This window comes from Dreissena polymorpha, chromosome 4 (assembly GCF_020536995.1).
Source record: "Dreissena polymorpha isolate Duluth1 chromosome 4, UMN_Dpol_1.0, whole genome shotgun sequence".
NCBI classification, from domain to species: Eukaryota; Metazoa; Mollusca; class Bivalvia; order Myida; family Dreissenidae; genus Dreissena; species Dreissena polymorpha.
Genome location: NC_068358.1, coordinates 128,710,737 through 128,728,855, shown reverse-complemented (window position 1 = coordinate 128,728,855; position 18,119 = coordinate 128,710,737). Strand labels below are relative to the sequence as shown.

Genomic DNA, 18,119 nt, shown 5'->3' with positions numbered 1-18,119 from the left:
AAGGTAAATATATTAATATAAATCATAGTAAGTTAAATACATCTATTACCATTAAATGTGCTTGTTTATATGTTATTTTTTCCACAACTGCTTCTGATGCGATTACATGTTTCCCCGTAATTCAGGTATTCAGGGAACGTTTTTGCCCTGTTTTGCCTAAACTGCGCGCTAAAATGCCCTTTTTGAAAGTAATGCGCCATGCCCCTTTGCCCTCCTGGGAAAAACACTATCCTAAAGCATTAGACTTACAAGTCTTTCTTGAATCAGTTTTCTGGAAAGAACCAGTATTTGAACCAGTATCCGATTCTTCTAGAAGATCTTGAGAACACTCTTCGAGTAGCCAACCAATCCTGGACAATGTGGGCACTAGACAAAATCCTGTCCAAATGTTTGCCTAGTGATCAGGACAGTCTGCATTGTTACACCACACACAAAACCTTTATCAGTCCATTTAAGACTTGTGTTTCATAACTGATGAAGATTTCGAGACAAAGTAGATGTGGAGACAAAGTTTACATGAATTATTTTATTTAATGAGATATTTCTGTATTCCATTGAGTGAAAAACTAAAAATATCGGGATGAATTTAAAATGTACATTTGTGTATGTGATACCATGCTGTGGTGTTACTTTTATGCTGATTTGAGATAAACAGAACAAAGTTTGGTTTCAATGCATTGTGGTGCCTGGATTAAATTAAACCGACCCAACAACTGTGCCTGATTCAAAACTGACTTATTATAATGAAAATATCTCACTTTTTTACATCTTCACTAATTAACAATTCTAGCTTTTAATGGCTGCGTAAACACTGGCCATCAGTCATTTCTGCATTTAGTTAAAACAAGAAGTGTAATTAAAAAAGAATTTCATAGATCACAGTGAAAATGCTTTTATCTTGGCTTTTTAAAACCTCCAATGCATTTTGTACTTTTTTTCCTGCTTTGATAATAGGAACATTTAAATTTTTTTGGCAAGTGCTTGTAAAAAAAGAATCCTATAAAAAAAATTACACAAACACAACCACTGATGGATGGTTTATTGACTAATCTATCTACAATGAACTGTTAATTAGCCAAACGACAAAAAGATATGTACAACAAGAGACTGCAGAAATGGATCAACATCATGGAACAAAGGCAGTAACAAAAAGTTACAACTATGAGGATATTCATGTTGGTTCTTTGGTGATTATTTTGATTTTGAAAAACAGGTATTTGCCACGTATTTAACTTTAATTCACAGGAAAGCATAAAATAAACCATGATCAAGATATCTGGTGTCAAATGTTGAGAACATAGAACAATTTCATAATAAAACCATATTCTGCACCGATGTGACAGATTTTTGTATAAACTAACACTAGTAGTAGTTCCATACAAGTGAAAAAAAAAACGCGAAATAATATAAATTACTGGACATAAGTATACAAAATTTTGGATGCTGGTGTGAAACATGGTAAAAAACTGTGCATAAAGAGTAATGTTTTAGTTCATTTTATGGCAAAACAAGTGCAATACAAAAAAGTGGCTACACACTAATAGGCAAACATTGTTGCAATGTATTGAAAACTAAATGATGGCAATTATCATTTGCAAATACATTGATATATAAATTAGAAAATATCTGACAATTTTCATATCAATAATAATTTTGATAATACCTAAAAAAATTAACAAAATGCAAAGGAGACCAATTTTGTCCCGTTGTTTGCAAGACTAAACTATTCATAATGTTCATGTTGGAATGTATCAGTTGCGTGGAATGTTTCAGCAAACAAAAAAGGGGGCATAAGTAATAATCTACAACATAAATAAATTAAATATAAAAAAATCTGCTAACCTTTCAAACCTCTTTTGCTGTATGTTTGTCCATTATGAGTAACATCGATAATTTATACTGAATGAACATAGACATGTGATACTTTTAACTGTAAATTATGTCGGAACACACTCACTCTGAACGATATATATGGAGTTTTTTAAGCACTGGAAAACCAATAAAATTCTTTAGACACTATTTTTTCTAAGCTCAACCATAAAATCAAATGTGTAATGCTTATTCTTTTATACTGCATAATACAAATCCACAAATGTAAGATCCAATTAATCCAATTTGATGAATCTACAAAATTTCATGTCAACGAAATTAAATTCATCAACAATACATGAACGATTATGATCTTTTAAAAGTCATCCTTTTGTTCATGAAATATACTCCTGACTTACATATATAAAAATAAATTCATCCTTTAAAATATCAAAATTAAACTATAGAAATATTCTCTAACAACGCAAACAAATGAATACTGATGAAATTAATGTGATGGTAAAACACATTTCTATTGACAGATTGTGTGTCAAATAACCTTTGCTGTCTGTCAATATTTAAATACAAACCTTTTATATACAAACACATAATTTAAATAGTTGCATTTTAACAAAAGAAGTCAATTGATAAAACATGAATGAAGCTTTTTTTAACTAGGAAGGTTAATTCAGAACTTCATATTGAATAACAAAGAAAAAAAAATTGGCAAAATGTTAAGCCAATACAAGAATCTCTAATAAACTTTTTTTAAACACAGGTAACTATACACACTTGCAACAATTTTCATTTTTTGTTGTTTTAACATTCGTTGGATGAGGAATGAGACAATAAAAATGTGATGGCAATTTCAAACAATAACACAGAATAGTGGCTGCAGTACACAGCACAAGAACACTGTGGTGCCACCTTCACCTTGGCACACCACGCGGGACATGGAAGACAATGTGCCTGCCAATACACAAACCATGATTGTGCAACGTTTACAAGATAAAATGAGTCAATTACAAACTGAACTTTAACTATATACAGCTATTGTTTTGGACTAAAAGATAATATTAAAATATCTGATTATCCTGCATACCTTGCAGGAAGTTGCGGACTTCTCATCATAAACAAAATCAATGATAGTCTTTAACCCTTTACCACTTAGATACCGGTACATATTTTGATGCATTTGTGGTCCCTTAGAAAGTTGAACTTAACTAAAAACCTTTCTTACTAGATTCAAAATTTAAAGGCTTCATATCCAACCCTAAGATACTGATGAGCACCAAACATCATAAAACTTAAACAGCCTGCGAGTTACTCGCATGCTGTTCTGGTTTTATGCTGGTTGCAAAAATCATTTCCACTGCTTCGGAGTGGGAAAGGGTTAAATAATTTCAAGTTTCCATTCTTAACTGATCTACAGTCTAGACAAGAATGTGCTTTCAATAATCTTTATACAACAAATACACGTTCATCTCATTTCAATCACATGTTTTTGAACAAAATATATTTGCTGAATAGCACAGACAACCTGCATTATCCAATGCATGAACTAAATTACCTTATTATCGACATCTAACAGTACTTAAAAGTATGCAACAAATTATAACCCATAAGTGTAACTGCATCACCGACAATAGAACAATCATCACATCAATTATATATTCGCAAAAATAAAACAATGCAGTTTTATTTGTCAATAAGAAATACAAGATCTGCTTATTAGTTCTGGCAAAATTTGGCTGCATCAACTCATTTGATGGTAAAAATGACTTTCCTCTTGTAAGCATACAAAGCCATATTGCATAAAACATCTTAGTTTTACAACAGTTGTACAAAATGTTTTTTCATTTTTCTATACATATATTAATACATACAATGACAAAGCTATTATTTAAGACTTTCTAAAAAATATATAATTTTATATTTGTGTTGAAGTACATAAAAGAACACTGTGCTGTGATTATGTCTGATTCAATGAAAATGAAACATACTGTATGTATTAAAATACACATTTCAATAAAACATAAAGCTTTTGTAACAGTAAAAGTTATCAATGCTGTATGATATTAAACAGAACAAAACATCTAAAATGTATCACAGACTACTACTATTTAAAATCCCCAACATAGAGCACAAATACATAATAATACAACTTCATTTAATGTAGAGCTGCACACCTAATCTGAAATAGTTGAGCAGCACTGTGGGAAAACTGTGCATGATGCATGTGCATAAAGTGTCGTCCCAGATTAACCTGCCCAGACCACACATGCTTATCAAGGACAATAGATGAGACTTCTGTAAAACCAAGAATTTCTTACAAGCGGAAAGGGTCATCTTTGATTAGCCTGTGCAGACTGCTAGTCAAGCTAATCGGGGACGGCATTTTATGCACATGCATTAACTCTTTCAGTGCTGGAACCGAATTGTGAAGGAATTTGCAAACAGTTTGGATCCAGATGAGACGCCACAGAACGTGGCGTCTCATCAGGATCCAAACTGTTTGCTATTCTGATAGTATTTTTTGAAAAAAAATCGAAGAAAATGCTAATTTTAGAAATTCAGCAGACAACATTTTAGCAGACGACAAATTTCCCAGCATGCAAAGGGTTAAGCCCATTATTCCCAGAGTGTGGCCCAGTTTGATTCTGCTCAGTTATGAACATACACCTTTTACATTCAAAACAGATTAAGACATGATGAAAAAGGTCTCCTTTTTATAAAAAAAAGAATAAAGGCTAGCATTAGAAATGTTCTAAGAAACAAAGATACATAATTTTTAATGATCTACTCTGTGAAAATGTTTCAAATGTTGCTTTGCAGCTAAGCTTAGGCAGTCAGATTGCTGATATCTGCTAGAGTGATTTAAAAGTTATAAATTAAGAATATTTGTTTCTTTTTGGGGATATACAATCAATTATTTTTCTAAGAAAATTGAGATAACAAATACTTTTACAAACACTTGTGCAAGTGAAAATATGTAAAGTTTAAGCACATACCATTTTCTCATTATGTGTACTGTATTCAAAACGTAACTTGTTTTGGCTGCTATTGGTCCTAAGAATAGAATAATCTATTTTTAATTGTGTAACCTAGTGTCACAAGTTAGCAGACTGCTAGATGTATACTGGTTTTCTTAAATCATGTTAAACAATATCCTTTTTTAAACAAAAGAGCATGCTTGGAAACACTTGACTACATATAATCAAAATAAGTTATCAATGCCTAGATTTACAACTTTTAAATCCTGGGGTCTTATCCATAAAGCTCCCAAGGCAATTTGTATGTTTAGGGTGAAATGGTTGCATCTTCTTTTCATTTGAACTCGCTTTGTAAAAAGAGATTTATGCATGTGCTTAAAATGTCATCCCTGATTAGCCTGCAAACGTTCCACCTAAACCCTCTTTAAACGAAAAATACCATGAAAGCGGAAAGTGTCAGCCCTGATTAGCCTGTGAGGAGCACAGTCATGCTTGTCTGGGACAAGACTTTACGCACATGCATTAAGTCCTGTTTTCCCCAGACCAAGAATATATATTTACAAGAAATAAGATATAGAGAATAATAGGTTAGTGTTGATTATAGATCAGGTTTATCATCCGAGGCTTAGAAAACAAAAAGCACGAGCCTTGGCGAGTGCTTTTTCGTTTTCGTGCCGAGCATGATGAACCTGATCTATAATCAACACTCATCTATTATTATATTTATCCCACTTTTTATTTAGTAAACCTTTTTATTTAAACAGAATTAGTTTGACTGGATAATTTTGCTGGATTTATGACGTCATTTTGTCGAAATATTGACGTCATTTCCTGCCGTTGATTATAGATGATATTTAATCAACGGGGCTTTAATCAACCAAATTCGCTGTAAAAGTGGGATAAACATCGTTTCGACATCACCAGAAATCCTTGACAACTATCACACAAGCACGACCATCTTCCTGATCTGGCTGATCTCCTTGCGTAGCTGATCCTCCAACAGTTTCCGTTTGCCCTCCATCACTGTCTTCATGTTCGTAATGCTCTCTTGCACTGTAGAGAATCCCTCGCGCTGATCACGCTTCACCTTGGCAACCTCGTCATGCTGCTGACGTATCAACCCTTCAAGTCGTGAGACCACCTTGTTCTGCATTTCCTGGGCAAATGAATATTGATAACATGAGCATCATTGCGTATTATTGGCTTGGTATGGAATACATTTTTAATTCACTATTCTCAACTTTGAGGGTTTGTTGATTTCTTTGCGGTGAAGTTGATTATTATGCTCAGCTTGTTGTTCACAGGGGTTTTGAGTCTGACTCTGAGTTTGAGCATGAATATGTGAGTTGGCCTATAGTAAGGGTTGAGAGTACCATTTTCCACTTAGATACAAATTTGTACGCCTTTGTAGTCCCTTAGAAAGTTAAATTTAACTAAATACCTTTCTTCCTAAAGTCAAGTTTTAAAGGTTTCATTTCCAACCCTTAGTAACTAATGAGCATCAAACAGCATAAAACCTGAACATACTGCGAGTTACTCGCAGGCTGTTCTGGTTTTATGCTGGTTGCAAAAGCCATTTTCACTTTGCTTCTTATGGGCGAAAGGGTAGTCATGAGCTGACTGACATTCTTAGTAATCAGCTGAGGGGAAACTCATAACTTCTGAGTTGAGCTCAAAAATTAAGGATATTCATGATACTGTTCCAAGGTATAATATTATACTTTCGTTAAATAACAAAACGTTTTGGGATGTTTTGCTCTATTATTGCAAGCAAACAAATGCTACATGTAACCATAAGGTAAACAAATAACTTGTATTGTTCATCATTCATTATTGTACACACTTCAGTGCATGCATTTCAATACCCTGTTCTACCCCAATTTCCTAGCCAATCCGAGCTGATTACACATCCTGTCTTCCATACCTACCTGATCTCATCAACTTTACCAACATATCTATCAGCATCTGTCTTTTCATCATGATGTTCATTCTCCACTCAATTCCATCACTCCATTATTGTGATATTTAAAAACCCACTTTTAACAACATTTACTACTTTATTCTTCTTATACTCATTCACTCTATACTCACCCACTCTATTCTCATTATACTGCATACTCTTTTATCACAATACTCTTCCTATGCTTACCACTGCATTCTCACTAAATTTCCCACTATGAACCTGTATCCGAGTGAGTCATTCACTTATCTAACTATAGTTCACTCTTCATTCCCTCCTCCATCTACATATAGTCTCCACTCTATTCCCCATGCCATTATCTCTATTTTCTCCACTACACTCCCCAAATACTTTCATACTTTATTAAACACTTAATTCCCATACATATCCAACTCCACTCTCACTGCCTACCTGCTGCATCTCCGTCAGTCTCTGGCTCTCCAGCAGGATCTGCTGCTCCATCTTCTTCATCCTCTCCTCCATCACAAACTGCAGCTCATCCACCTTGCGCTCCACTTTGTCCTGACAAACACAGTGATAATATTACTGAGCCGTGTCTGGGAAATTTTGGCTTAATGCATGTGCATAAAGTGTCATCTCGGTTTAGCCTGTGCAGTCTGCACATACTAACAAGGGACGACACTGTCAGTTTTTAATGTATTTTTTGTATAAAATAAGTCTCTTCTTAGCAAAAATCCAGTTTGGGTGGAAAGTTTTGTTTAAGATAACCTGTGCAGACTGCAGTGGCTAACCTGTGACGATAGTTTAAGCATATGTATTACGCCCAGTTTTCCCACAACAAGGCATATATGATACAACTTAAGTTGTGGTGTACCATTTAGGTTTTTCTGATACAAGGGGCATCCCAAGCCTGAGAAATTATGGTTATGTCTTGGCCTCTTGGGAAAATGTCACAGGGCAATATTTTAACAATACTGGATCTGAGCAAAAATCTTTTTTTTACAAAACAACTATAAAAATTTGATCAAACATTCAAATAACATTTATCTTTGCTTGCGAGCAAATAAATAAACATATTGAATACAAGCAACAAAATATTTTGAACAATTCTTAAACAGCAAAATGCGCAGAAATAAATTACTGACAATAAATATACTGACTAATGACCTGCCAAAGGCTACATACCACTATTTGGTCGCGAATCTGAGCCTGGTTTTCTACCAAGGAAAACAGTTTCTCCTCCAACTTCTCCCGTTCCACATCTGCATGTTGCTGATATGTTGTGATGCTGTTTTTGAGGTCGTCAATGATTTGTCGAGTGCGAGAGTCAAGCTGGGCCATCTGCTGGCTCGAATCACTCTCCAGGTGCTGCACTTTCATCTTCTGTTCACTGGAATTTCGCTCTACATTTCCAGACAGGGAAACAATCTGAAACATATCATAATATATTAAACTTTTTTGTACAATTAAAATCATTGTATATGCAAAAAATGCATTGCACGAGCAAGAGGTTTGAAGCTCTTTCAAACAAAACTAAGACATCATCAATAAGTTTGTTTTTTTATACTAGAGAAATTTACAATTGATTTGTAATCTAAAAAATAATGCAATTTTTATTGACTCATTAATGTTGTTTTTAAAGGGCAAATAAGGCCTGTCACAGGACGTAACATGTGCTTCCAAAGTACATGGTTTTCAGAGAGGTGTGTATGAGTAAGCAGTGTTGTGCTTTACTTAGAAGTGTATCTGTCATGCCTGGAAATCATGCTGCTTTTCAGAGGCTAGATCAGTTTGAAGGTCTTGTTTTCCAACAAGTTGTTGCAAGCTTCATACCTATTTTCTTCTTGCTTACTCTTATTATAGTTGAGATATGCTCTGGACAACATTTTAGCATACATATTAACAAAGATAATTATTGTGAAATGACAAATGAAGGAGTTAAGGTTCCCGTCCAATGCACTTCCCATCATTAGGATCTATCAACATATGCAATTTAAAGTTGATACCTGATAAGATTAGAAATTCCCATTCAAAATGTTAATATTATAAATTAAGAAAGGCCAATAACTCTAAAAATATGGCAGTCAGGATTATTATTCTTAAGCACTGCACGCTATACCTCAATGAGATGTACTTTATGATTTAGTTTAAATTTTTTACCTCTCATGTTATCAAGTTATGCTTCATAAATCATTTGAACAAGCTGTTTCATAGCCAAATTTGAATTTGGACCTCGACCTTTAAAGGGGCCTTTTCACGTTTGGGTAAATTAACAAAATTGAAAAAAGTTGTTTCAGATTTGCAAATTTTCGTTTTAGTTATGATATTTGTGAGGAAACAGTAATACTGATCATTAACCATGCTCTAAAATATTCATTATATGCATCTTGTGACGATTTAACAACCCGAAAATTATAAAGCGTTGCAACGCGAAATGAATTAATAATTTAGAGAGTTCTGTTTTTGTCGTTATATTGTGTGAAACTACGAGGGTTGCTTATATACAGTATAAAATACATCAGTCATTGTATCCATAAGGATGGCCGAGTGGTCTAAGTGGGTACTACTTTTACTCCAGGACTCAAGGGGTCAGTGGTTCGAGCCCTAGTGAGGGTTACCTTTTTTTTCTTTTTTTAAATTTTATTCTTGATTTTTTACTGGAGCTTTTTATATCTAATGTTAACATTTATCAATATAAAGCATTTTATGACAAACTTCAAAACATGCCAAAATATGTGAAAAGGCCCCTTTAAGTAAGAATATGCCTGTCACACAAAAAAAAACATTTTCTTCTAATGATGGTCATTGTAGTTAGTAAACTGTAACATAATGCATGACAAAGTTACAGTCTGAACAAGCTGTTTCAGAACCAAATTTAACATTTGACCACTAATTGTGACCTTTACCTTTCAGGTAAGGATATTGTGTCACAGACAACACAGCATTCTTTGCCATTAAAGAATACCAAAGTCAGTTTGGATATTTCTGCTGTACAGAATTCTTTAAATTATTTGATGCAATGGTTACACCAATACTCACATTCGTATCAGAAATCTAGGGGTTTGCATATAGTGATTTAATAGAGCATGCACAAATAGAAGCTTGCAAGTACTTCTTGGGCGTTAAAACTGGGATCAATAACTGTGTAGCTTTAGGAGAATGTGGCCGTTTACCGATCTACGTCATTTATCACTCAAAATGTATAAAACACTGGTGTAAACTTCTCTAGATGCCTGATAGAAGATATCCAAAAAACTGTTATAAAATGTTAAAGTCATTTGATGATATTGGAAGGCAAAATTGGGCTACGGAGGTAAATGAGCTTCTTTTTAAATATGGGTTTGGCTTTATTTGGATCTCCCAGGATGTTAATGATATTGATCTATTCATGCTCCTTTTTAAACAACCTCTGAATGATATTGCAAATCAAACCTGGCACAAAAACATAAATGACTCTTCTAGATGTGACACTTACAGGCAATTTAACCCTTTCAGTGCGGGAACCGAATTTTGAAGGCCGTTGCAAACAGTTTGGATCCAGATGAGATGCCACAGAACGTGGCGTCTCATCAGGATCCAAACTGTTTGCTATTCTGATAATATTCTTTGAAAAAAATCGAAGAAAATGCTAATTTTAGAAATTCAGCAGACAACATTTTAGCAGACGACAAATTTCCCAGCATGCAAAGGGTTAAAAGTTTGTTAAACAGTGAACGATATTTAAACATTGAAATGCCATATCATTGCAGGCCAGTGTCAACAAGATTTTGTTATTCGAGCCATAGGTTTCAAATAGAGTTAGGTAGACAACTAGAAATACCTAGAAATCTTTGAATATGTGCACATTGTCAATCGGAAAATGAATCTGTAATAGAGGATGAATATCGTGTATTTTTTTGTAGTTATATTTTGTTGGTTTTTTTTCAAGTCAAATATCATTGTCAATATATACGTATGGACAACTCTTTGTATTATCTGTATATATATTATGTATTCATGTTGTATTATGGGCTGAGGCCTTTCTTTACAATAAACTTACTATTACTACTACTATATCAACTCCTGATGATGATAATTTGTGGTTAAGTTATTGTATCGATGATGAATGACAAAGCTGCAGTTCATAAAAGCTGTTTTATAGAGAAAAAAAAACTTTGACCTCTAATGCAACCTTGACCTTTTAGGTAGAAAGGCGGGTGTTACACATTACACGTCATCATTGTGACTTTGTACCATATTATTGAAAATATCAATCTTAGCCGCTTTCTTCGAAGGGGACAATAGAAACATAAAAGACCTTTAAAAATTTGTTTGAAAGCTACTAACCTACAAAATTTATATTCTAAGATTTTGAAATAATCAATATTAAGTAATATAAACTCAATAATGTTCTCTTTTGAATCTTATTAACACCCACTGTTATGCAACAAATTGATATAATTAATATTGACCTTGGATTCCATCTCGTGTATTCTGTCCAGGAGTCTGTTTTGTTGATCTGACTGCCCCTGGCCCACTTGTTTGACGGCTTCAAAGCACTGTCGTATCTCCTGTGACAATTTCCCGATGGAGGTGTCGCAGCGCACAATTCTGCCGCGAAGGTCGGTCAGTGTAGCCACATGATGTACCTCCAGATTCTTTACTGCTGTGTTGGTTCCAACAGCTGCACTGTCTCTCGCTCTAATGGTTTCCTCCAAGCTCTAACAACAAAATAGGACTAAACATTTAAAAATTTACCTCTTAAAAATACACATTTTGACCCATTTGTAGTCCCTTTCAAAATCATTGTAAAGTAAAGACCTTTTTTTACTAGATTCCACTTTAAAAGCCTCATTTCAAACCCAAACTTGAAACTTGAGCATTTGCTTGAACGCCTATTTCTACGTATAAAACATTTTCAATGGTGTTGTACAATAAAAAAAAAATCTAAACACAAATTAAAAACATACAAAGGTACATCACGGTTTACCTTAAAAATATGTAAAAAAATCACCGAAAAAGTATGTCTTAAGTCGTTTTTTGAAAGTGTCTATTGAAGTACATTGTCTTAAACTCAAATGTAGGTTGTTCCATAGTTTTGGACCTACAGTACTGAAGCTTCTATCACTGAATGATCTTTTCTTGTTGAAAGGTACATTATAACAGCCTATTGATGATGCTAATGATCTAAGATTACGTTTAGAAATCGGAGTGGATAGAAGTTTGGTCAAATAGGCAGGGGCATTACCAATTGAACAGTTAAACATGCATATAAGAATTTTGAACTCGATTCTAGCCTTGATTGGCAGCCAGTGCAGGTCATGAAGTGATTGTTTTGAACTGGTTTTTGAGCCGTAGAAAAGTGACAGTTTAAAACAAACCCAAAGAGAGTGATGAGGAGCAAACAGCATAAAACATGAACAGACTGTGAGTTACTCGCAGGCTGTACTGGTTTTATGCTGGTTGCAGGTAGCAATTTTCACTTTGCTTCTGAGCGGGAAAGGGTAAAAGTGTTTCTCACTTTTGTTAATAAACAAGACAGATAACTTAAAGGTGCCTTTTCACAGATTTTGGCATTTTTTTAACTTATTCATTAAATGCTTTATATTGATAAATGTAAACATTGGATCGTAAAAGCTCCAGTAAAAAATCAAGAATAAAATTAAAAAAAGGAAAAGAACATTGCCCGGAGCAGGTTTCGAACCAGTGACCCCTGGTGTCCTGCCAGAGTCCTGAAGTAAAAACGCTTTAGCCTACTGAGCTATTCCGCCGAGTACACAGACTTTACGTATTTTATACCTTATATAAGCAATCTTCGTAGTTTCACAAAATTTAACGACAAAAACAGAACTCTCCAAATTATTCAATCGTTTCGCGTTGCAACGCTTTATACTTTTTAGGTTTTAAAATCGTCAAAAGATGCATATAATGGCTATATTATACCATGGTAAATGTTCAGTATTACTGTTTCCTCACAAATATCATAACTAAAACGAAAATTTGCGAATCTGAAACAACTTTTTTCAATTTTGTCAATTTACCAAAGCGTGAAAAGATCCCTTTAAAGCCACATTCTTAGAATATGATTAAATACATTTTTTTTTTTTACTTTTGTAATAAACATTAACACCATTATTTTACTAATAATTGTTTCTTTTTTTAATGGATTTTGAAATATAAATTTTCAAAGACGCTTTGGAAGATAACAATAACACAATAATATTCTGACCATGTTTCACTAATTTTGGGCATTAAATGAAACTCTTATTATTCCCTTGCTCCAAATTGGAGCGGGGGGATCATGTGGTTTTATCCGCCGTCTGTCCGTCCGTCCTGGCCCTCCTACACTATAAGCACTAGAACCTTGAAACTTGCACACATGGCAGCTATGAGCATATGTGCGACAGTGCACTATTTGGAATTTTGATCTGACCCCTGGGTCAAAAGCTGCAGCGCGGGGGCTGCGGCCACCCCATTTCTTGTTTAGATATACTATCAACATGTAGTAGTTACAACTGAAAAATGATTGGATTTAACACAAGTTTATATTGGAGTAAATGCATAAAATAGAGTAAATATTGAAAAATTAAATAGAAGAAACTAGTAAGCAGATTTGACCTGGTGACCTAGTTTTTGAATGCATGTGACCCAAATTCCAAACTCAGATTAGATATTGTAAAAAGTAAACATTGTGACCAAGTTTGATCAAGACTAGTTCCCCAAAGTGGCATCTAGACTAGTAACAATGTTTTTTTCTAATATTTGACTAGGTTACTGAGCATGCACTCAACCCAGATTTCGAAGTTGGCCTAGATATAGTCAAGATAAATACATTCTGAACAGTTTTCATAAAAATTGAGAACTAAATGAATTTTGAATCTACATTCGTTACAAGGTTTATCTAAGATTCTATCTGGTAACCTAGTTTTTGGACACACTTGACTGAGCCAGATTCATACTACTTATTTTCTCTAAGCTGAACAATAATATTATAATTATCTGTACATAATATCAGGCCAAATGATCCCAAACATGCATAGGGTCAATTTTAGACAGAGTCTAAGCATTCACCAATAGGAAATCATTAAGCTCATATGTAGCACGAATTCTGATTGGTTAATATTTTAATATCAGATTTCAATCAGGCTTTTATTTAAAAAGTTACATACTTGGGCAGTAGTTCTAATATGTCTATAAATCCAACCAGTTCTACCTTATGCACCCCATGTTCTGTTTATAACAATCAAAGTAAAAAAATCAATCAAAACCAACTCACAGCGATATCGTTGTTAAGCCGGTTGACCACCGCAGTGATTGTCCGAATGTGTTCTTGAAGCATGTTGCGCGCGTGCTTCTCTTCCTGCCATGTCCCGTGCGTAAAGTTCAAGCTCTCTATCACATCCTCCTTTGTTTTGAACGCCCTCTCTATCACAGATTGTGTATTCTTCTCCTGTTGTGCAATCCTATCCTCGAGAAGATCCAAACGCGACGGATTTCTTGATGTTGCTCGAGATCGCGGGTTTTCCTGTACCCGAGGTGAGCTAAAGCGATTGTCGTACTCTGGAATTCCATTCTGAGGCCTCTGCGGTGGGGGGAATGTCTCGTAACCTTCGTCTGTGTCGTAAGGGGCACGTAACTGTGAACGTTTCCTTCCCGCCATAACTGCCTACATTAATACAGTAGCAATAAAAGTTGTATTCTTTTCTTTTATTTTATAATTTTTCACTTGAAACTACTTTTTATACATGCACTGGTACTCAATGAATCAGAAATATGTTGAGTTTATTCCAATGTAAGCCTTTCAAAGTTGTTTCACTTGTTCAGCTCGAATTGTCATACCAATACACACAATGATTAGATGGTATTAATTTAGGCACCTGAAAAGGAAATGAAAAGAAATGTTCACATCTCCAAATAAAGTAAACACAATATTTTACCAATGTTCAATCACTGTTCAAACTCTTCAAGTACCATAAGGAGAATACCATTATTCAGTGCAGACATCAAGTAAATATGTTGAACAAATGGCAAATAAAGCTTCTCATAATATTGCATTATCATAAAATAATATCTTAAAAATCAGTATGATGATTGTAACCATTCAAATTTTCTTTTTATCAACTATCATGACAACATTAATAATGGCTGGCTTTTCATCATCGATTTCTAATCTGTATTTCAGTAATTACTGTGAAGTGACATATATATTGCAGCAATAAAGAACTTATTCAATCAAGATGATTAAGAGATTTGTGTACTAATGGTACTTAAGTATTCTCAAATTCTCTGTGAATTGATGAGAAATAAGCATGAACAAATACATTGGATTTACTTACACCATTGGTCTAAATTCACAAAATGAGTTTTTTTTTATAATTTGATATAACTTCCATCATTAGCTTTTTCAGTTTGCCTCTGAATCTTCACAATTATCTAATAAAATGTTTGTTTCGTTACAAGTGAATGCTTGTTTTTATCCCACCAAATTGTGGACAACTTAAATCCGTAAAAATGCAAATATATTAACATGGATGTTCCATGCAGGTAAATCAGACAATAGATACATCACACAGCATGTTTATAAATCACACAATTGAAGCATGTTTATAAATCACACAATAATGCAGCATGTTTATAAATCACACACTAATGCAGCATGTTTATAAATCACACACTAATGCAGCATGTTTATAAATCACAGTAATGCAGCATTTTTATAAATCACACTTATGCAGCATGTTTATAAATCACACTAATGCAGCATGTTTATAAATCACACTACTGCAGCATGTCTATAAACCACACTAATGCAGCATGTTTATAAATCACAGACTTGCAGTATGTTTATAAATCACACATTGGCACCATGTTCATAAAACACTAGAACTCCGCAAGTTGGATGTGTTGCCTGATGGTAAGATACCTGTGTTAAATGTTTACTATTATATCGGGGATGAGATATTAATTCTTAATTAATAATAATAATAAAATAGTAATGAAAAAAAAAAAAAAAAAAAAAATTAAATTAAATTAAATCATAGATGCCGGGGGCATAAACAAAATAATGGGTTGCGGTCGAAGATTTCGAAATCTAAACGCAAACCCTAAGTTCAAGGTCAAGGTCACAGGGGTCAAAACTTTTATGCGCATGAAAAGGTCTTGTCCAGATACACATGTGTACCAAATATGAAAGCAATATCTGAAGGGACACAGACATTATTAGCTTTTTTTGAATCGCAGTCGCACATTTTGAAACCTGAACGCAGACCCCAAGTTCAAAAATTTCATGCCCATGGAATGTGTTGTGCAGATACACATGCGTACCAAATATGAAAGCAATATCTGAAGGGACACCGTAGGTATGAGACTTTTTCGAATCGCGGTCGCAGATTTCGAAACCTGAACGCTGACCTCAAGTTCAAGGTCAAGGTCACAGGGGTAAAAAATTGTTTGCGCATGGAAAGGTGTTGTCCATATACACATGCATACCAAATATGAAAGCAATATCTGAAGGGACACAGAGTTATGAGCCTTTTTTGAAAAATATGATGCCGTGGCCGCCACCGATGACACCAACAAAGCAAGTAACACCTATATGTCCCCTGACCATAATCAGGCAACACAAAAATAACAGCATGTTTATAAATCACAGACTTGCAGTATGGTCATAAATCACACACATGTAGCATGTTTACAAATTTCTTAATTGCAGGGTGTATGCACAGAACAACATGAGTCCTCCTATTTTCAGTGAACCCTAAACTGGTTTGTCGCTTTATTACATTCAGCAGACAATACAGCAAATTTTTTATATACAGAAGGAGCATATAGCTATCAAGTATAAGGAATACTGGTTATAAAACTCAAAACTATTACAAGAACTGTGTTTTATATTTTGTTTGTTTTTTGTCATGAAGAGTGTTGCTTGAATCGAGAAAATACAAGCAACACACAATTGTGAATTCTGAAACATATACTTGAGACATTGAACTGTTCCTTTAATTGCTTAATAATTTTGGCACATGTATAGCATTTTTTTTAATTGGTTTACTATGCAATTCAAACCTATCCTCCAGCAATTTGCTGTTTATTAATCCAGATATGTTAAAAATTTGAAACATTGTAGTCTTATAATAAAACAAGAGATGTGTTTGTCAGAAACACAATGCCTCCTACTGCGTCGCTATGTTGTTGTACAGAAAATTATCTCCCGTTAAAGCTTATTACTTCCCTTGGATTTGTTTTTTTACCTTTGACCTTGAAGGATGACCTTCACCTTCACCTTTCACCACTTAAAATGTGCAGCTCCATGAGATACACATGCATGCCAAATATCAAGTTGCTATCTGAAGCGACATAGAAGTTATAAGCATTTTTCGAACCCTAAACGCAAAGTGTGACGGACAGACAAACAGACGAACGGGCAGACGGACAGTCCGATCACTATATGCTCTCCTTCGGGGGCATAAAAAAGGAGTGATCTAAATATTGTGCTAAAAAATGTGCAGTGATGACAAATTCAATTCATGTTTTTAAAAAAAGCTACTTTGGCATGGAAAATTATACAGAAATGTAATTATATAATCTGTCCAAATCAATTGTTTTTAGAACAAAACTTTGAAACATATGCTTTCAATATATCTGCTTTTATCTTCAATACAAATTCATCCTTGTTTCGCACCAACAAAGAGCTTTCTTTCAACTGAACAACGGTTTCTACAAACTTGATCATTAGATTTAATTTGAGCAATGTTATTTACAAAGATCCTAATAAAAAAGCAGTTAACAAAGGCAGAGACTTATGGGGCATAAATTTGACACTCACAGACCATTACTACCTTTCATGTTTTGTCAATTTAACATCCATTTATATTGCAAAATGACAAAACCATGAATCCATCTAATTTATTAAAGACCTTGCAAATGCATGGATCTACATGTATTATAAATGCTATATTAAGTTGTCAATAAATGATTTAATTATTTATTAATAAAGTTTTATTTAAAAAACTGAATTGTCGCTTTCCTGTCTCGATAAAAATAAACTCCTGCTTTGTGCCCTTAATGATTATGCCAGTTAAAAATACAACACTTACAGTATTAATGAAAAAAATAATAATTGCATTTTTTATTTTATTTTTAAAGGGTATTACCTTATTATTATACAAGATATCAATTATTTCAACATAAATAATTGAATCAATAACAAAGCTAAAACAGTCCCATGAAAGAATGAACCTCAATAAAAAGATTATGTAAGTATTATAAATTTAATTCAGAGAAAGTACATTATATTGAAGATTAAACAAGAAATGTGTTCAACTTTTGTCTCAAAGAGAAAACATCAACTAAAGTATCCAATTGGACACATACTAATTAATCTGAATATAAAGTTAAATCCAAGTAGCAGAAGAACT

General features: G+C 33.9%; 1 protein-coding gene across 2 annotated transcripts in view; it reads right to left on the bottom strand.

Annotated features, from left to right (window-relative positions):
• Positions 1-1,025: 1,025 nt before the first annotated feature.
• Positions 1,026-18,119, bottom strand: part of LOC127876428 (protein FAM81A-like) — a 38,587-nt gene continuing 21,493 nt past the window's right edge. Inside the window, exons 2-6 of one of the 2 annotated variants that reach the window (XM_052421709.1) lie at positions 13,979-14,579; positions 11,175-11,423; positions 7,909-8,151; positions 7,174-7,284; positions 1,026-5,958 (exon numbers count right to left, since the gene is read on the bottom strand). In XM_052421709.1, the coding sequence (XP_052277669.1) occupies positions 5,743-5,958; positions 7,174-7,284; positions 7,909-8,151; positions 11,175-11,423; positions 13,979-14,362 (1,203 nt within the window). In that variant the 5' untranslated portion in view covers positions 14,363-14,579 and the 3' untranslated portion in view covers positions 1,026-5,742. The remainder of the gene's footprint in view (positions 5,959-7,173; positions 7,285-7,908; positions 8,152-11,174; positions 11,424-13,978; positions 14,580-18,119) is intronic. The other variant, XM_052421710.1, reaches the window with a different exon arrangement.